Here is a 20,796-nt window from a genome sequence, read left to right as displayed (position 1 = left end):
TGTAGCCACACCAGGAAGAACAGAGAAAGGGGGAAAACCCTCTGGGCTCACATACAACAAGCTTTCTAGCCAAAACTCTGCATGGGGCTACAATGAGGAAGTGAAATGACTGCATTTGTCTTTTGCTTCCTTGCTGGCAATGGTCTGAGTAAAGTCTCAGGAGACTTCCTCATATGAATAAAAACAGTACACACAGGTTCTGTCTCTCAACGTGACCGAGGTGGCTCTCTCCTTCACACAGCAACAGGCTCGCTACCAGACAAACAGGCTGATGCTTCTTCTAACCACCACAACAGTAAGTAGTGAGAGAGCAAAATTAGCATCTAATATCCAAATCTTGTTGAGCTGCAAGGGTTTACAGTAGGGAAATGTTTGTAACTTCTGAAAACCAATGTATTTTTTTAGTTCGTTTTTGTTTCTGTGATAGTTCATTTGGATTATGTGTCTTCCTGATATGCAGTATATGTGTGTGCTTAAAAGAGACTACCCACTGGGCACACAGTCATCAGCCAGTTCTGTTTTCATATAATTTCAAACAGCATTGTAAACATTGAAATTAGGGTAAAACTTAAACTTCAATACATTGACTTAACCTGACTAACAGGTTGTTGCATCAATCTAATTTCAGCATAATCATCAGAGCTATGTAGTGTATGTAGAAATTGCGTTGAAAACTCCATGTAGAAATGATGTTGAATATTAGACATTGTTTCAATGTTGATAGTAAAATGGTATGTTTGAATCAAAGTCATTGTTTCAACATCATGCCATCAACCTAAATAAAGAGATAAATTGAAACAAGATGCAAATGCACAGTCCAAAGATTCCTGCCTGAATAGGAAAACCTCTCTGATCTTTATGGTTGAATCTGTGTTTGGAATTCACTGCTCGACTGAGGGACCTCATAGATAACTGTATGTGTGGGGTACAGAGATGAGGTAGTCATTCAAAAATCATGTTAAACACTATTATTGCACACAGAATGAGTCCATGCAATTCATTTTATTCCTGGCCGTATGTAGGCTTGCCATAACAAAAGGGTTGAATACTTATTGACTCAAGACATTTCAGCTTTACATTTTTTATTCATTTGTCAAATGTTTGAAAAACATAATTCCACTTTGGCTTTATGGGGTATTGTGTGTAAACCAGTGACACAAAATCTCAAATTAATCCATTTTTAATTGAGGCTGTAACACAAAAAAATAAATGTAAGTCAAGGGGTGTGAATACTTTCTGAAGGCACTGTATCAGAAATAAATCCTAAACAATAAAAGGTCAACATCTCATTATTTTCAGAAATAAAAGGAAATAGATCATCTCAAACTGCAGTGGTCAAATGATTTGCACACAGAAGCAAGCACCAACGAGCATCACATGGGCTTTGAGCGTGGCAAACGCGCTCTACAAATGAAATGTTACTTTTATTATCAAGACAGAAAAATATACACGTAAAAGCTTAATTACATAAAGGAATATTCAAGGGAATATAGCCATAATATAAACGACGGAAAGGAGAAGGGGAAATATTTGAAAAGTCTACAGTTTAAAAAATACTTTTAGAAGAAGCTGCTCCCTTGTGTGGATGCTACTTCTCAAAAATGTTGATATCTCTTATAATATCTATTGTGCTCATTTTTTTATTTGTTTGGAGAAAGAAAATGGTGCAATAAACTAGTGAACTATTTACCACAAAATACAGTTGAAGTCGTACGTTTACATACACCATAGCCAAATACATTTAAACTCAGTTTTTCACAATTCCTGACATTTAATCCTAGTAAAAATGTCCTGTCTTAGGTCAGTTAGGATCATCAATTTATTTTAAGAATGTGAAATGTCAGAATAACAGTAGAGAGAATGATTTATTTCAGCTTCTATTTCTTTCATCACATTCCCAGTGGGTCAGAAGTTTACATACACTCAATTAGTATTTGGCAGCATTGCCTTTAAATTGTTTAACTTGAGTCAAACGTTTCTGGTAGCCTTCCACAAGCTTCCCACAATAAGTTGGGTGAATTTTGGCCCATTCCCCCTGACAGAGCTGATGTAAACGAGTCAGGTTTGTACCCTCCTGCTCGCACACAATCTTTCAGTTCTGCCCACAAATTTTCTATAAGATTGAGGTCAGGGCTTTGTGACTCCAATAAATTGACTTTGTTGTCCTTAAGCCATTTTGCCACAACTTTGGAAGTATGCTTGGGGTCATTGTCCAAATGGGAAGACCCATTTGCGACCAAGCTTTAACTTCCTGACTGATGTCTTGAGATGTTGCTTCAAATTTCCTTTCTCATGATGCCATCTATTTTGTGAAGAGCACCAGACCCTCCTGCAGCAAAGCACCCCCACAGCATGATGCTGCCAACCCCGTGCTTCACAGTTGGGATGGTGTTCTTTGGCTTGCAAGCCTCCCCCTTTGTCTTCCAAACATAACAATGGTCATTATGACCAAACAGTTCTATTTTTGTTTCATCAGAACAGAGGACATTCCTCCAAAAAGTACAATCTTTGTCCCCACGTGCAGTTGCAAACCGTAGTCTGCCTTTTTTTTTAAATTAAAATTATGGCGGTTTTGGAGCAGTGGCTTCTTCCTTGCTGAGCGGCCTTTCAGGTTATGTCGATATAGGACTCGTTTTACTGTGGATATAGATACCTTTGTACTTGTTTCCTCCAGTATCTTCACAAAGTCCTTTGCTGTTGTTCTGGGATGGATCTGCACTTTTCGCACCAAAGTACGTTCATCTCAAGGAGACAGAACACATCTCCTTCCTGAGCAGTATGATGGCTGCATGGTCCCATGGTGTTTATACTTGCGTACTATTGTTTGTACAGATGAACGTGGTACCTTCAAGCGTTTGGAAATGTCTCTCAAGGATGACTCAGACTTGTGGAGGTCTACAATTTTTTTCTGAGGTCTTGGCTGATTTATTTTTATTTTCCCGTAATGTCAAGCGAAGAGGCACTGAGTTTGAAGGTAGGCCTTGAAATACATCCACAGGTACACCTCCAATTGACTCAAATTATGTAAATTAGCCTATCAGAAGCTTCTAAAGCTATGATGTCATTTTCTGGAATTTTCCAAGTTGTTTAAAGGCACAGTCAACTTAGTGTATGTAAACTTCTGACACACTGGAATTGTGATATAGTGAATTATAAGTGAAAAAATCTGTCTGTAAACAATTGTTGGAAAAATTGCTTGTGTCATGCACAAAGTAGATGTCCTAACTGACTTGCCAAAACTATAGTTTGTTAACAAGAAATGTGTGGAGTGGTTGAAAAACGAGTTTTAATGACTCCAACCTAAGTGTTTGTAAACCTCCTACCTCAACTGTACTTACAAAATAATACATATAGGAGCAAATCAGCCTGAATATCAGGACACACAACTGAAATGCATTTCAACAACTAATTAATAATCACATTGCATGTGAAACTGTTCTTTAGAGATTGCAACTCCTCTGTCCCCACGAAAAGTATGTTTATGGATCCATCTACATTCATTCCACCTGGGTGGGCCTATTGACCCAGCTGTGGACACATACTACAGACTGGTGGATAAACACATACACAATATATACTAAAGTACGTGGACACCCCTTTAAATTAGTGGATTAGGCTGTTTCAGGATCAACCTTTCCAACAAGTCAGTTTGTCAAATGTCTGCCCTGCTAGAGCTGCCCTGGTCAACTGTAAGTGCTGTTATTGTGAAGTGTAAATGTCTAGGAGCAACAACAGCTCAGCTGTGAAGTGGTAGGCCAGACAAGCTCACAGAACAGGACCGCCAAACGTTGAAGCGAGTAGCACGTATACATCATCTGTCCACGGTTGCATCACTCACTACCGAGTTCCAAACTGCCTTGAAAGCAACCTCAGCCCAATAACTGTTCGTCAGGAGCTTAATGAAATGGGTTTCCATGGTCGAGCAGTCACACACAATGCCAAGCGTCGGCTGTAGTGGTGTAAAGCTTGCCGCCATTGGACTCTTGAGCAGTGGAAACGTGTTCTCTGGAGTGATGAATCACGCTTCACCATCTGGCAGTCCGACGGACCAATCTGGGTTTGGCGGATACCAGGAGAACGCTACCTGCCCCAATGCATAGTGCCAACTGTAAAATTTGGTGGAGGAGGAATAATGGTCTGGGGCTGTTTTTCATGGTTTGGGCAAGGCCCCTTAGTTCCAGTGAAAGGAAATCTTAACGCTACAGCATACAATGACATTCTAGATGATTCTGTGCTTCCAACTTTGTGGAAAGCCTTCCCAGAAGAGTGGAGGCTGTTATAGCAGCAAATGGGGGACCAACTCCATATTAATGCCTAGGATTTTGGAATGAGATGTTTGACGAGCAGGTGTCCACATACTTTTGGTCATGTAGTGTATATCCAAGTTAGAGGCTTCTATCCCTTATTTCAGGAATAACTTCCTCTATAGTCATCTGTGAGGACAAGGGAGGCACTGTTACTGTACAAGACTACACTGCCTATACCATTGAAGTACTCAGGCAACTGAATGACCCGCAAAACACCAGTCTCAACATCAACAGTGAAGGGGCGACACCGGGATGCTGGCCTTCTCGACAGAGTTCCTCTGTCCAGTGTCTGTGTCTTAATCTTTTCTTTTTATTGGCCAGTCTGAGGCTTTTCTTTGCATCTCTGCCTAGAAGGCCAGGATCCCGGAGTCGCCTCTTCACTGTTGACGTTGAGACTGTTATTTTGCGGGTACTTTTTAATGAAGCTGCCAGTTGAGGACTTGTGAGGCATCTGTTTCTCAAACTTGACACTCTAATGTACTTGTCCTCTTGCTCAGTTGTGCACCGGGGCCTCCCACTCCTCTTTCTATTCTAGTTAGATCCAGTTTTGCGCTGTTCTGTGAAGGGAATCATACAGTGTTGTACGAGATATTCAGTTTCTTGGCAATTTCTCGCATGGAATAGCCTTAATTTCTCAGAACAAGAATAGGCTGACATGTTTCAGAATAAAGTTCTTTGTTTCTGGCCATTTTGAATCTGTAATCGAACCCACAAATGCTGATGCTCCAGATACTCAACTAGTCTAAAGAAGGCCAGTTTTATTGTTTCTTTAATCAGGACAACAGTTTTCAGCTGTGCTAACATAATTGCAAAAGGGTTTTCTAATGTTCAATTAGCCTTTTAAAATTATAAACTTGGATTAGCTAACACAACGTGACATTGGAACATAGGAATAATGGTTGCTGATAATGGGCCTCTGTACGCCTATGTAGAGCTTCCATAAAAAAATCAGCCGTTTCCAGCTACAATAGTCATTTACAACATTAACAATGTCTACACTGCATTTCTGATCAATTTTATGTTTTTTTAATGGACAAAAAATGTGCTTTTCTTTCAAAAACAAGGACATTTCTAAGTGACCCCAAACTTTTGAACGGTAGTGGATATCAAGCAAGTATTTTTATTTTCCACAAGTATTATCAGATCAACTGTTTTGTACAGATAATTGTCAGACTCAAGTTACAAATGCTGGTGAACACTCAAATAAAAAAAAATCACAAATGTATTGCACTGGGCCTTAACTAGTCCTGTATTAGCGTACAAACGCTGCACATCCACCCCCAAACTACTTCCTGTGGCTATGTCCTTATGATATCACCTTAGCTCCTTACATTATTTCTATTGATGAAAACCATTGTTTACCTCTTGTGTCGCACACATTTCATTCAACATTTAATTCTAGCTCACAATCAAGGACAGCTGTGTATTCCCTTAAACAGTGGTGAAGTGTGGGCCTGTGACTATGTAGCCTTGTGACACTGTCCTACTGGACTCTGTGCAGGTTCCTAGTTAAGTGTAATGGAGTACTATGGAATGTTGGAATCTTGTTATCTTCCTGCAGATGGCAGTATTGAGTCATGACCTGAGGGCCCACTTATTTTCTTTCTCCAATCAAATCTAAACGTAAACTTTTCAAACATATTCCATTCTCCTTTCTCTTGTTTGTATTATGGTTATATTCCCGAATTTCACTAATATCTCTTTTTGTAACGAAGCTTTTAAGTGTGTATTTTCCTGTCTTTATATTAATAATAATATTTTATTTGTAGGGCGCGTTTCCCACACTTAATGCATATTTGAAGCTTGTTGGTGCTTGCTTCTGTGCGCAAATAATTTGTCCACTGCAGTTCGAGATTATTTATTCCCTTTTATTTATGAAAAGAAGCTGATACTGGCCTTTATTGTTTATGATTTATTTCTGATATTTTAGCTTAATTCAATTCATTTATACTATACTATACAAGAAAACTCTACATTTTACAGTAGCCTATGTATTGCCTACCTAAAACATCCATTGATACATTTGAAGTCCTTAAAAATAGAAACGTCATATCCTAGTAAAATATAACCTAGATATATATCACATTTAGAAAGGATTCAGACCCCTTGACTTTTTCCACATATTGAGTTACAGCCTTATTCAAAAATGTATTAAATTGTCCCCCCCCCCCCTTTTTTTTTTACCCCATCAATCTACACACAATACCCCATAATGACAAAGCAAAAGCATGTTTTTAGAATTTTTTGCAAAACAGAAATATCACATTTACATAAGTATTCAGACCCTTTACTTACTTATTACACAAGCCACTCCTGTGTTGTCTTGGCTGTGTGCTTAGGGTCGTTGTCCTGTTGGAAGGTGAACCTTCACCCCAGTCTGAGATCCTGAGTGCTCTGGAGCAGGTTTTCATCAAGGATCTCTCTATACTTTGCTCCACTTAATCTTTCCCTCGATTCTGACTCGTCTCACAGTCCCTGCCGCTCAAAAACATCTACACAGCATGGTGCTGCCATCATCATGCTTCACCGTAGGGGTGGTGCCATGGTTTCCTCCAGACGTGACACTTGGCATTCAGGCCAAAGTGTTCAATCTTGGTTTCATCCAACCAGAGACTCTTGTTTCTCATAGTCTGAGAGTCCTTTAGGTGCCTTTAAGCAAAAAAACTGTCTGATTAGGAGGAATAATATCCGACAATACCTTTTTAATTCTTTGCGCTATGCATTTTGAGAGAAACACTGAAGTGTAAGGGACCTCCAATTTTTTGAAACGGACTGGATCTTTATATTTAACACTTGGTTCCTGTTTCAGGAATAATGAAATCAGACCTTCTTGTTGAGTATCTCATAATCTACCATTTTTATAGGAATGTTTAAAACATATTAATAATGGCCCTCTGAGTACATCAACAAAGGTTTGGTATACCTCAACTGGTATGTCATCCAGCCCTGGAGTTTTCCCAGACTTAAAGGCTTTAATAGCATCAATAAGTTACTCCTCTGTAATGTGGCCTTCACATGAGTCTACAGCTGTTAATTTTACATTATTAATAGAAAAAAAATCCATAGAATTAACTTCGGTTAGTGGAGATGGAGGAGACTGAAATGAAAATATATGCTTTAAGTACTTTGCTTCCTCTTTCAAAATATTCTTTAGTGAATCATGGGTGACTCTGTCATTAGTTTCAGTAAATCATTTTTGGTAGCATTTCTATGTTAAAGATTAGAAAAGAGCATGGGGCATTTTTCTCCATATTCCATCCAGTTCACTTTATTTTTTATAATAAACTCAGCAAAAATAGAAACGTCCTCTCACTGTCAACTGTGTTTATTTTCAGCAAACTTAACATGTGTCAATATTTGTATGAACATAAGATTCAACAACTGAGACATAAACTGAACAAGTTCCACAGACATGTGATTAACAGAAATGGAATAATGTGTCCCTGAACAAAGGGGGGGTCAAAATCAAAAGTAACAGTCAGTATCGGGTGTGGCCACCAGCTGCATTAAGTACCGCAGTGCATCTCCTCCTCATGGACTGCACCAGATTTGCCAGTTCTCGCTGTGAGATGTTACCCCACTCTTCCACCAAAGCACGTGCAAGTTCCTGGGGATTTCTGGGGGGAATGGCCCTAGCCCTCACCCTCCGATCCAACAGGTCCTAGATGTGCTCAATGAGATTGAGATCCGGGCTCTTCGCTGGCCATGGCAGAACACTGACATTCCTGTCTTACAGGAAATCACGCACAGAACGAGCAGTATGGCTGGTGGCATTGTCATACCGGAGGGTCATGTCAGGATGAGCCTGCAGGAAGGGTACCACATGAGGGACGAGGATGTCTTCCCTGTAATGCACAGCATTGAGATTCCCTGCAATGACAACAAGCTCAGTCCAATGATGCTGTGACACACCGCCCCAGACCATAACGGACCAACCACCTTCAAATCGATCCCGCTCCAGAGTGTAGGCTTCGGTGTAAAGATCATTCCTTCGATGATAAATGTAAATCTGACCATCACCCCTGGTGAGACAAAACAACGACTCGTCAGTGAAGAGCACTTTTTGCCAGTCCTGTCTGGTCCAGCGACGGTGCCCATAGGCGACGTTGTTGCCGGTAATGTCTGGTGAGGATCTGCCTTACAACAGGCCTACAAGCCCTCAGTCCAGCCTCTCTCAGTCTATTGCGGACAGTCTGAGTACTGCTGGAGGGATTGTGCATTCCTGGTGTAACTCGGGCAGTTGTTGTTGCCATCCTATACCTGAGGACGATCAGCTGTCCGTCCTGTCTCCCTGTAGCACTGTCTTAGGCCTCTTACCGTACGGACATTGCAATTTATTGCCCTGGCCACATCTGCAGTCCTCATTCCTCCTTGCAGCATGCCTAAGGCACGTTCACGCAGATGAGCATGGGCCCTGGGCATCTTCCTTTTTTTTCAGAGTCAGTAGAAAGGCCTCTTTAGTGTCCTAAGTTTTCACAACTCTGACCTTAATTACCGTCTGTTAGTTAGTGAGTGTTAGTGTCTTAATGACTGTTCCACAGGTGCATGTTCATTAATTGTTTATGACTCATTGAATAAGCATGAGAAACAGTGTTTAAACCCTTTACAATGAAGATCTGTGAAGTTATTTTGATTTTTACAATTTATCTTTGAAAGACAGGGTCCTAAAAAAGGACATTTCTTTTTTTGTTGAGTTAATTTTACATTTGATCTTTCTTGAATAAGTTCCTACATTTATTTTTGTTTTTCTTCTAACTTTCTGTGTCTCTATGGTACATTTGTATTTCTATCTATCTGTACTGTTAGTCCTTCTATTTCTTTTGTTGATATGGACTCTTGACCTAAATTGCTTTTGTTTTAGAGATGAGCGTAGAATTGCATGGCCTCTAAAGGCACATTTAAAAGTGTCCCATACATTAAGAGGATCTGCTGTACCTATGTTACGTTGGACATAGTCTGTTATAAATTCTTCTGTCCTAGGTAAAAACCAGTTATCATCCAATAGGCTTTAATTAAACTTCCAATATCTTTGCCCACATGTGGATATTCTGTAAGAGTAATATAAACACCTACTCATTCAAGGGTTTTTCTTTATTTTTACAATTTTCTACATTATAGAATAAAACTATGAAATAACACATATGGAATCATGTAGTAACCAAAAAAGTGTTAAACAAATCAAAATATATTTGAGATTCTTCAAATAGCCACCCTTTGCCTTGATGACAGCTTTGCACACTATTGGCATTCTCTCAACCAGCTTCACCTGGAATGCTTTTCCAACAGTCTTGAAGGAGCTCCAACTTATGCTGAGCACTTGTTGGCTGCTTTCCCTTCACTCTGCGGTCCGACTCATCCCAAACCATCTCAATTTGGTTGAGGTTGGGGGATTGTGGGGGCCAGGTCATCTAATGCAGCACTCCATCACTCTCCTTCTATGTCAAATAGCCCTTAAACAGCCTGGAGGTGTGTTGGGTCATTGTCCTGTTGAAAAACAAATGATAGTCCCACTAAGCCCAAACCAGATGGGATGGTGTATCGCTGCAGAATGCTGTGGTAGCCATGCTGGTTAAGTGTGCCTTGAATTATAAAAAAATCACAGTCTCTGTCACCAGCAAAGCACGCCCACACCATGACACCTCCTCCTCCATGCTTTACGGTGGGAAATACACATGCGGAGATCTTCCGTTCACCCACACTGGGTGTCTCACAAAGACACAGCAGTTGGAACCGAAAATCTCACATTTGGACTCCAGACCAAAGGACAAATCTCCACCGGGTCTAATGTCCATTGCTCATGTCTCTTGGCTTAAGCAAGTCTCTTCTTCTTATTGGTGTCTTTAAGTAGTGGTTTCTTTGCAGCAATTCGACCATGAAGGCCTGATTCACAGTCTCCTCTGAACAATTGATGCTGAGATGTGTCTGTTACTTGAACTCTGTGAAGCATTTATTTGGGCTGCAATTTCTGAGGCTGGGAACTCTAATGATCCTCTGCACCAGAGGTAACTCTGGGTCTTCCTTTCCTGTGGTGGTCCTCATGAGAGCCAGTTTCATCATAGCGCTTGATGGTTTGTGTGACTGCACTTGAAGAAACTTTCAAAGTTCTTGAAATTTTCCGTATTGACTGACCTTCATGCCTTAAAGTAATGATGGACTGTCGCTGTTCTCGCCATGATCAAATCAAATGTTATTTATTTGTCACATGCGCCGAATACAAACTTACAGTGAAATGCTTACTTACAAGCCCTTAACACTTATTTTTCTTAAAACTGCATTGTTGGTTAAGTAAAAAATAGATAAGTAAATTTAAAAAAAAAAATAACAATAGCGAGGCTATATACAGGGGGTACAGGTACACAGTCAATGTGCGTGGGGGCACCGGTTAGTCGCAGTAATTGAGGTAATATGTACATGTAGGTAGAGTTAAAGTGACCATGCAATATGGGCTTGGTCTTTTACCAAATAGGGCTATCTTCTGTATACCCCCATACCGTGTCACAACACAACTGATTGGCTCAAACACATTAAGAAGGAAAGAAATTCCACAAATGAACTTTTAAGAAGGCACACCTGTTAATTGAAATGGACCGCAGAGTGAAGGAAAAGCAGCCAAGTGCTCAACATATATGGGAACTCCTTCAAGAATTCCAGTTGAAGCTGGTTGAGAGAATGCCAAGAGTGTGCAAAGCTGTCATCAAGGCAAAGGGTGGCTCTTTGAAGAATCTCAAATCTCAAATATATTTAGATTTGTTTAACACTTTTTTGGTTACTACATGATTCCATATGTGTTATTTCATAGTTTTGATATCTTCACTATTATTCTACAATGTAGAAAATTTTAAAAATAAAGAAAAATCCTTGATTGAGTAGGTGTTCTAAAACTTTTGACCCCCATATACTACTCACCACTGCGACCTATATGTTTCGCGTTGGCTGGCCCTAGCTCCATATTCGTCGTCAAACCCACTGGCTCCAGGTCATCTATAAGTCTTTGCTAGGTAAAGCCCCGCCTTATCTCAGCTCACTGGTCACCATAGCAACACCCACCCGTAGCATACGCTCCAGCAGGTATATTTCACTGGCCATCCCTGAAGCCAAAACCTAATTTGGCCGCCTTTCCTTCCAGGAACGAATTGCACAAAATCTCAGAAGTTGGAGTCTTATATCTAATCTATCTCCCTCTCTAACTTTAAGCATCAGCTGTCTGAGCAGGTTACCGATCACTGTACCTGTACACATCCCATCTGTAAATAGCACACCCAACTACCTCATCCCGATAGTATTACTTACCCTCTTGCTCTTTTGCACCCCAGTATCTCTACTTGCACATCATCATCATCTACACATCTATCACTCTAGTATTAATGCAAAATTGTTATTATTTTCGCCTCTAAGGCCTATTTATTGCCTACCTCCCTACTCCTCTACATTTTCACACACTGTACATAGATTTTTCATTTTTCCCCCCAATTTTTCTTTTATTTTGTGTTATTTACTGCACGTTTGTTTATGTGTAACTCTGTGCTGTTGTTTTTGGTCGCACTGCTTTGCTTTATCTTGGACAGGTCGCAGTTGTAAACGAGAGCTTGTTCTCAACTGGCCTACCTGGTTAAATAAAGTTGAAATAAAATGTAAAAAATAAAGTCGGCGTGTGTCTAGTCTGGTGCAGAATGATTCATCTCTGGCTTGAGATGAAGTGGTGTGAGGGGATGTGGTTACATGTAGATTGTTCAAGCTGTGAAGAGGTATAATAAGATCATAAACACTGTTCTCACATGCAAATGAACATGGGGGTGTAGGGTACCTTAATGTAAATTGATCTTCAACTTGTTCTGCATGTAGATGACTAACTGGCATGGTATGCTTCTTCGTTCGAGTTTATACTAAAACATGGCGATGTTCGTCTTAGCCTGACATTTACTTCCTCTTTATCCAAGTCTCTTATCAAACCGATGACACCACTGCCGTTCAAAGTCGAATGCAAATCAGGAAGAAAGGGTGCTATGAAGGAACAAATGATGGGGGTGGATGGCATTTCACATAAGGCCTAACAATTGTATGTGTGCATACAAGTGTAACTGTTCACTGTCTACGATCTGTGTAAAATACACGTTATCTTAGTTTTGTTGACAACTTCTTGCTAGTTAAGCACATTCCGGAACCAGAATAGAAGGTAAAGGGTGGGCTGAACCCGTATGGAATGCATGTCACTTTCACCCTCCCAGTCATTAGTGCAGTCACTTTGTAAAATAATTATTGGGGTTTTCCAGATTATCTTTAGAAGATGTCTGACTGGGTTGGTGTTCAAGTTTTTGCAAAAAAAATATCCTAAAACATTTCTGTTTCGAGACCAACATCCTCAACGATTCCAGTGGTGTATATTTGTTATGACAACGGACACCACTGGTATCAGACACCAAATGAAAGCATTAGAGCAGGGCTTTATTTAAGTTGGCCTGAGACTACAGGGGCTTTCTCGACCTCTTATGACGTGCGTGCGTGATCATGAGGCTGTGGCAGCGCAAGCAGCCAATTCTATCGCTGCCAGTCTAACCACATTCAAAGTGTCTAAAAGTCCCTGTGACTCCACCATGATACTTCCTGTGTTTACAGAACCAGAGAATGCCTCACCTCAACCCTTGCCTCTTCTGCACCTGTCAAATCTTCCAAAACTGACACTGTTGCTGTGGAAACCATGATGAAATGATAGAAAAGGGAGGCGAGGAGGATTCCCCGACAGACAGAGCCCTGCCAGGAGCCTGGAAGGAGGACACCTAGACTACTTAGAGACACTGACAGAACTGAGGGAGGAAGCCTAACTGAGCTGAGGACCAGCAGCATGGACCAGCAGCATGGAAAAGTGGAGCGCTTCCTCAAGCTGGGCTACTCCCACAGTGACATTGTGCGCGTGTTGGAGAGCCTGCGCCATGACGCCCAGACCAACGACATACTGGAGGAGCTGATCAAGACCTGCCAGACCCCCACTACCACCACCCCATCCATACTAGCCAGCCGCTCAGCCTACTCCAGCCCACAGCTGATCCCCCGAGGCTGCAGCTCTCCCCAGCCCAGCCAGCCCCTGCGGCCCAGCTCAGCTACAGACAGGGATCCCACTGGGGGATTCAGACCAGTGGTCATTGATGGGAGCAATGTGGCCATGAGGTGAGTTTACTGATCCTCCATTTAGGACTATAGGGATTGTAGCATTAGATGGATAAAGACAGAGTACTGGATGAAATGCTGGCACAAATGATGGTAATGTAAGTACTAATGAGAAAAAAAACACAACAGCACATAGGGATTTATCTGGTCACGGACAGTACCTGTATTGTCACGGTACATTGCCCCCATAGAGAGCATGTGAAATAGTACATCAATGTTCCTTTCATTTTTACTCTATGCGGCTACCTGATTTGTCCTATTCTGGGCAGATGTTACCCACTGAGGTATAAATAACGGTGTTACCATTGCGTGCCAGTAACTGAATGCTATATCCACTCCAGTTTCACTTCACAGACCAACTCATCTCACCCTTCCTCATTAATAGAGAGGGAAGTGGGAGTGGGCGATGCTTTGAGGTGAATTTCAGAAGAATCTGCGGTGGCTGGCAGGTGACCACAGGTGTATGAGAGGATGACCTTTGCCTTCAACATAAATAACTCATATTCAGATGCAATGGCAATTGGCTATCGATCAATAGCATCAGATATGCTATAACAATAGTGAGAGAAAAAAATAGTTAAAAAATAATCTGAGATAATCAACAGGTGACGGGAGGGAGGGGATGAAACTATAGCAGAAACTGAGAGGAACAAAACAACACTGTTCACTTCTCATAAATCAGAGATTTTCTTTCTGACACCGATCACTCGTCTTGAATTAGATCTGCTTTTTGTGGGGGACTGTCGCTGAACTTTTGAAGGTTTCTACTTCTAAGGCACAGTCACTCCTCTCATACTCACCCCTTTGGCAGATATCTCAGTGACTGTGCTTACAAAGCCACCTTTGATTACTCAAGTCCTGAGTTTCCTTGTCCCGAAAGGACAAGAGAAAGAGAGAAAGAGAGAAAGAGAAAAAAACAAATTCTACCCAAAACACTGTCTCAACTTTCTAAGCAAAGGACATCTTTCGACTCATCATTGTGTATTTTCTATAACATAATTGTTGTTCTAGTGTTGTTGTTGGGTTCGGGTGCCCCAGTGGTTTAAAAATAGGCAATGAGGTCTTATGTTTGGTGCAAAGCTGCCTACCACTTCCTGATGGTTGATTGCTCTATTTACTGATGCCTGTAGGCAAATCATCCTCTCTCAGTGAGCTGCTGTCAGTCAGGCCCTTTGAGGCCTCCGCGCAACCAGTCTTAGACCTGTCTAAAGTTCCGCTGGAGACATCACGCCACTACCATACAGGATGCTGCAGCTCACATCTGTCATGCGAGGTTAAATAAGTGTAACATTATACCTTATCCAAGCTTTTCCAAGAACAGAAGAGTAGTGTTGTTGAAGAGGCACACAGAGATTCTGAGACTTCCTGTTATTCCAGTTTATAGTCATTTGGGGAGATAGTTTTCCCTTAAGGCTGGTTTCTGGGATTGAAGGACACACAAGTGTCTTTGCTGTGGTTCTGCAAAAGAGTTCACATGAATTGGAGTAGTTGGGTCACACGGCTGACAGGATTTCTGAGAAGGGAAAAGAGACGTGACAGCTGTTTAGAAGTGAAAAAAGGAAGCTAATTTTCATACTCTGTCTTTGTAGCCATGGCAACAAGCAAGTGTTTTCATGCCGGGGACTGCTGCTGGCAGTCAGGTGGTTTCTGGAGAGGGGTCTTCGTGACATCACTGTGTTCGTGCCCCTGTGGAGGAAGGAGCAGCCCAGTCCCGAGGCCCCCATGACAGGTAGGACACACACCTGTTATACTGTCTGACCAAGGCTAGATGGCACTGTGGTGCTAACGGTCAAGAACACACAGAGATCTACAATCCCTTACAAAACAGATTAGTTTTGAAACTGCAGTACAAGTGCTGTGGTATTTTGCAGAATAACTGCAGTTACACTGCAAAATGACTGCAGTATGGACGCAGTATTGCAGCATATTGCTGTTATACTGCACTCTGACTGCAATCTTTTTTTTCGTAAGGGACATTAATGGTCCAGGTTTCAATCTTCTTTATGGTCTTTTATAACTGAGAATTGTTGTTCACACCATGTCTTTGGACCAAATGGCACCATTTTCCCTATGTAGTGCACTACCTGTGACCAGGGCCCATAGGGCTTTGGTCAAAAGGCTCAGGTCAAAAGTAGTGCACTATAGAGGGAAAAATGTGCCATTTGGGACAAAGACCATGTCTTGTTAATGGCTGACATATGACCCATCAACTCCGTGAAACCCTAACCTCTTGTCACGTGGCCCAGCAGATCAGCACATCCTCCATGAGCTGGAGAAGAGGACGATCCTGGTGTACACCCCGTCACGCTGCGTCAACGGGAAGAGAGTGGTGTGTTACGACGACCGCTACATCGTCAAGCTGGCCTACGAGTCCGACGGCATCGTTGTGTCCAATGACAACTACAGAGACCTGCAGATAGAGAGGCCAGAGTGGAAGACGTTCATAGAGAAAAGGCTGTTGATGTACAGCTTCGCCAATGACAAGTAAGTCTCAACACTGAATCGCTCAGCAAAGGTCAAATCAAATCAAACCGCATTTGTCACAGGCGCCGAATACAACAGGCGTAGACCTTGCTGTGAAATGCTTACTTACAAGCCCTTAACATCTATGAGGGTACCTGATGCAGGGCCTATAAGGAGGATATAAACCATTTTAAATTGGGATTGGGGACAGGGATACAGTACGAGAGAGATGGTTCCGCCACCTACAGAATCACTCCAGCTTGTAAACATATGATAGATCTGTAACAAAGGCATGGCTTCCAAGAGTTTTGAGCATCATGCTTACTTTCATCTTTCTATGACTTTATATTCGAGGTTCATGCCTCCAGATGATCCTCTGGGAAGGAATGGCCCAACGATTGACAACTTTCTGATGAAAAAGCAGTGGACCCCAGAAAACAAGCAGCAGCATTGCCCGTATGGTTGGTAGATATTTTTTTACAATACACTTTTATTTTCAGTTTCCTTTCTCATTTATCTGGGGGGTTTCAACTAACTCCAATATGAGCCAGCTGAGCAGGATTTGATTTCCAGTTTGTGATTAGCAGTTGGGTCTTGTGATTTTATTTGGTTGCCTGTTGGCCATAAGAGAGCAGCTCCACTCCAAGGCACAGTACCACTCACAAACAAAAGGCATTTTTATCGACACCCAGGATAGTAGAGCTTCAGATTAAACGTCAGGCCTGGGATTATTCCTGTCAGGGGAGTACAAAGCTCCCTCATAGCACTCCAACGTGTACCTAGGGGATCAAAAACAGGCTGGTGACCAGACTTTATTTTTGTTTGCCTTGCCAAGTGTGTTTACAGTACTGAAGAAGGGGAGGGGGGGGGGGGGGGAAGAGGGCTTTACAGTGCACTCAGACGGACACACATCCTTGTTGACAGTCTCTTTAAAGAGATACATGGTACATCTGCAAGCCGTGTTTTGAAAGGCCATAAATATTCCTTATTTGTTTCTTTCCAGGAAAGAAGTGTACTTACGGAGTGAAGTGCAAGTTCTACCACCCAGAGCGCTCCAACCAATCACAGCTGTCTGTGGCAGATGAGCTGAGAGCCAAGAGCAAACCTACTGCTCAAACAGACAGGGAACGGTCATTTCTCCCCTCAGGCCCCAGCCCTGCTCTGATCCAGGAAGTCAGCCAGGAGGCCCACACTTACACATCCCCTTATGAGCTGGATCTAACTACAACTCATCTATACAAATATCTATCCACACCGCCTCCCCTTATAAAAGAAGAGCATTCCCATTCCCATAGGGCTTCGCCTAGCGATCAGTTCACCAGCCAGAGAAAAACAGGCAGCCCAGTTCTACACCACAGGTCCAGCCTCCGCCTCTGCCCCAGCCCAGACACTGACGAGGCCTTCAGCTCCCTGGAAGCCTCCCTGTCCAGACTCTATGTCCAGGACCAGACCAACAACACCAAGGGCCCAGTGGTGTCCTACACCTACAGCAGTGGGGTGGCCAACTGCAGCCAGCACAGTGGGGACTTCTACCCTTCCAGCACTTCCAGTAGCCACAGCCACGCCAGCAACCAACAGAGGCTCAGCCTGGGTGGACCCTCCTCAGCCTGGGATGCCCCGCAAAAACTGCCACAGTGTGGCTGTGACGACTCACAAAGCTTTGAGTGCAGCCCGTGCATGTACAGACACCAACATCTCCAGTCACAGCTAGGAGAGTGCTCCTATGCTGTTCACAGTAACCATATCCATTTCACAGAGCAGCAGTACTTCCAGAGTCCTCCCCCACAAAGGCAGAGTAACAGCCTCCCAGAACACAGCCCGGCACAGGGCCTCTCTGGCGAGAGAGTGGGGATGACCAGGTCCAATGGAGGTAAAGCTCCAGAGAGTGAGCAGAGGAGGAGTGTGAAGAACCAGCTCAGCACCCTCTTCCCCCACAGCATGGTAGACTATGTGATGAGTGTGTACCCACACACCCTCAATATGTCAGAGCTGGTGCCTCTGATTCAGAGGTTCCGAATCAGCCACATTCCTTTCTAACATGCAAGACCTGTGATCATTTCTCTGTAAGCATTAAACACAGTAGTCTTCAGCAGACTAGAGGAAAGCCTGAAATGTAGCAATCTGAGCTGAATGTGTTATGTCAAGTGCAATGCACTACTGTCTCCTGAATGATGCTAGTTCATTTTGAATCTAGCATTGACTTAAATATATTAAAAGCAGCATGTGTTGTTTTATCATGTAGCCTCAAACTGAGGGAAGCTATAAGACAAAATGGATGTTGACCTGTATGGTATGCAGAATAATGCTGTCCTTGTTATGTTTCTAATCCATATTAAACATAAGTCATTGGCAATTGTCTGATTATCCATCTCATTTACACACTGCCAAGCTCCCTGCACTTTATCGTACCAACTATCTTAGGTCTCTACTGCCATCTATTGGAGTGAGGAGAAATGATCCAAAGACAATTGTCATCACGTCACCACAAGCCAACAACCAATGGAATGGAATCAACATGTAGAATATCCAATAAGAAATCCAGAATAGATTTTTTTTACAATTTTTTTTTTACAAATAACTTCCCAGCTAAAATCAAAAACACTTTAGATATCCAAATGATTTTATTTTGTTTTATTAATAAAACAAGTATGAACTGACTCTTCACAACGAGCTTTGCAGATAAAGATGAAAACTGGGTTTCTTTGAGGGTTTTAGAGGGGGAAAAAACATGACATAAGTGCTTAAGAGAGACAACAAAGAATTTAGCTTCTACCTAATTGTTTTTTTAACAATATACTAAGCTTTGGTAAAAAAAAAAAAAAAAAAAAAAGAATCTTGATTTGTGACTGCATAGATAATCAATACAAATGCCAATCTAAGGCATTAATGTAAGGCAACATGTAAAAAAACTTCACAAAGAATAATAAACTATTCCACAATTAAGGTAAAATCATTACAATGGTAAACTTTTAAACCATCCGCATCAAACAAAAGCTTCACAGGACAAATGAAACCAAATAAAAACAAGATACAAAGAGGACAGTCACCATTTTGTCTCACTTTACTAGAAATGTAAAGATGGCACTGTCCTTGTCGTCTTTTTTTTGGAGGATATATTCTAAACTTCTGGCCAGGAGGAGATATGGTAAAGCACATACCTATATAAATATCTGCTGATTTGAAACAGGAATATTTTTTAAACATATTCATTCTGATCTTTGGAACACTCTAGAAAACCCAATTTATACTGCATAGCAAAATACTCTGATTTCTGAAAGCCCTCGGGAAACAGTTGCCTTCCACCAAGCTGTACATAGACAACACCTTAATACAATTACCAAAGTCTTTTCTTCCATCCGATTTGAAAGCGTCTATTTTGATGCAAGTTTTAGGATGAACTGAAAAATTCATGGGTCTCGTGACGCTGAGGTGTAAAAGTCCCCAAATATTAAACCTACATTCCAGTTGTCAGATAAGATGTCATTCTGCTTCTGAGCTTTTTTTCACCAGTCCAAGAGCTCTGGCATCCTAGAAAACTTGTCCATCTTTCGATTTTGCCGCATTTGCAGATCGTACACAGGGAATTCTGCATTTACACAAGCGATGAACAACAGACGGAGTGAACGAAGCTTCAGGACTGCAGAGTTTTCATACAACTGCTCCCTTTTTTTCCCCTTTTTTTTTAAACACGATACTTAAAATTCTCACAGAAATCAAGTAAAGAGCTTAAAAGGGACACTGTGCTTATTGGTTTGAAAGAAAATGGAAACAAAACAAAGTTATTAAAGTCTATAAAGCTATACTTACAGGAAATACAAGTGTTTCATAGTGTGAGGAAGAAGGCATTTAAGGCACATTCAAAAATTATGTACAGTAAAAAGCTCAGGGGTATTTCCTCCCCCTATGTACTGTACACATAAAGCATGCAATTTATTTTCCGTTCTTTTTACTGTAGATTGAAGAGATTGATAAGGGACACTACAGGGCAGAACGAGAGGCAGGTTTTGGTGGCAGTAATAACACTGAGTTTCCCCCAGCCATCCTATAGAAACAGAAACCAAACAAATAGTCCACAAGTAGTCTGTTAGTTTTCCCTTCAGGTGTGAGGTGACAGCTGACCAAAGTTCCCATTCCTGATTAGGCCATCACAAATCAGCAAAGGCACCCATGTTGGTTTTCGTGCGTGTGTGTGTGCCCTCACACTGCAGGACACCGATAATACTGTATAAGGAAGCAGCGAGGCATCCCCAGGGGTAAAGTCGCCCGTCGAGCGTTGAGCAGGGAAGGGGGATGACCCCATGCATGCAGAGACTCCAAGGTGAGGTATCCTCCAACTCTGCTGGCTAAGTAAAGTAACACAACCTGTAAACACTATCCAGTCAAGCCTTCAGCATTATACAAACCTCGGAGGAGGGGGGGGGAAAGAAACAGGCCCAAAATGGAAAAAACTACAAACCCTGTCCATTCATTTTCTTACCACTAGCAAAAGAAAAACCTTTCAAATCTAGTTTCTTTGACTCTCATAGAAAAGTGGAGCAGGGTGTTGGGTATTGTCGGCGTCTTTGTGGCTCAGAAGTGCCGTGGGAACTCGCACTGTTCACAGCGGTTGAGGGCGGGGTGGTTGAGGAAGGTGCAGGCAGTGCAGCTCCACTGCGTACCCTCGTCTTCCTCCTGGTCTGACTCTGGATAGAGGGGAGGGAAAGAGAGAGAGAGAGAGAGAGGGAGAGAAAGAGGCTTTAGTCACCCAACAGACTACAGAGAAACACACAGACATACAGGCAGCTGCAGGCAATGAACATCAATCAATGTGTTCTGAGACTGTCAAGGGTGAATCAATGTGTCAATCAACGTGCTGGTTTGTTTT

The 20,796-nt window shown here is 42.0% G+C and overlaps 2 protein-coding genes across 25 annotated transcripts in view; one reads left to right on the top strand and one right to left on the bottom strand.

Moving 5' to 3' along the window:
* Positions 1 to 18,285, top strand: LOC110522155 (endoribonuclease ZC3H12A). 4 transcript variants are annotated; one of them, XM_021600305.3, is made up of 6 exons: positions 1 to 295; positions 12,921 to 13,469; positions 15,059 to 15,198; positions 15,719 to 15,953; positions 16,287 to 16,393; positions 16,936 to 18,285. In XM_021600305.3, exons 2-6 carry the CDS (start codon positions 13,147 to 13,149, stop codon positions 17,967 to 17,969), a joined length of 1,839 nt encoding a protein of 612 aa, XP_021455980.1. In that variant the 5' UTR covers positions 1 to 295; positions 12,921 to 13,146; the 3' UTR covers positions 17,970 to 18,285. The 4 variants fall into 4 exon arrangements, with proteins under 4 accessions (XP_021455980.1, XP_090088687.1, XP_090088686.1 ...); XM_090232561.1 differs by having other exon boundaries at positions 4 to 295; positions 16,287 to 16,388; XM_090232560.1 differs by having other exon boundaries at positions 4 to 295; positions 15,716 to 15,953; positions 16,287 to 16,388.
* Positions 18,286 to 18,534: 249 nt separating this feature from the next.
* The window catches only part of LOC110522153 (TGF-beta-activated kinase 1 and MAP3K7-binding protein 2), a 70,346-nt gene continuing 68,084 nt past the window's right edge, over positions 18,535 to 20,796 (bottom strand). For all 21 annotated transcript variants that reach the window (XR_016495372.1, XM_021600291.3, XM_021600296.3 and 18 more), the window contains one exon: positions 18,535 to 20,614. Coding sequence is in view for 16 of the 21 variants with exons in the window: in XM_021600291.3 (XP_021455966.3) it covers positions 20,502 to 20,614 (113 nt within the window). In the remaining 5 variants the exon portion in view is untranslated. The remainder of the gene's footprint in view (positions 20,615 to 20,796) is intronic.

The sequence above is a fragment of the Oncorhynchus mykiss genome, chromosome 4 (assembly GCF_057628025.1).
Source record: "Oncorhynchus mykiss isolate SJ-2025 chromosome 4, ASM5762802v1, whole genome shotgun sequence".
In the NCBI taxonomy this organism is placed as follows: domain Eukaryota; kingdom Metazoa; phylum Chordata; class Actinopteri; order Salmoniformes; family Salmonidae; genus Oncorhynchus; species Oncorhynchus mykiss.
Note: the sequence above shows the minus strand (reverse complement) of the source record. Positions and strands in the feature narration are given on the sequence as shown.

Bases quoted from the DNA above. Each gene is read 5' to 3' on its own strand.
- LOC110522155 (XM_090232559.1), top strand. From the start codon at position 13,147: ATGGACCAGCAGCATGGAAAAGTGGAGCGCTTCCTCAAGCTGGGCTAC. The intron at 13,470-15,058 runs GTGAGTTTACTG...CTGTCTTTGTAG, and splicing joins GGGAGCAATGTGGCCATGAG to CCATGGCAACAAGCAAGTGT. The intron at 15,954-16,286 runs GTAAGTCTCAAC...TTTATATTCGAG, and splicing joins TACAGCTTCGCCAATGACAA to GTTCATGCCTCCAGATGATC.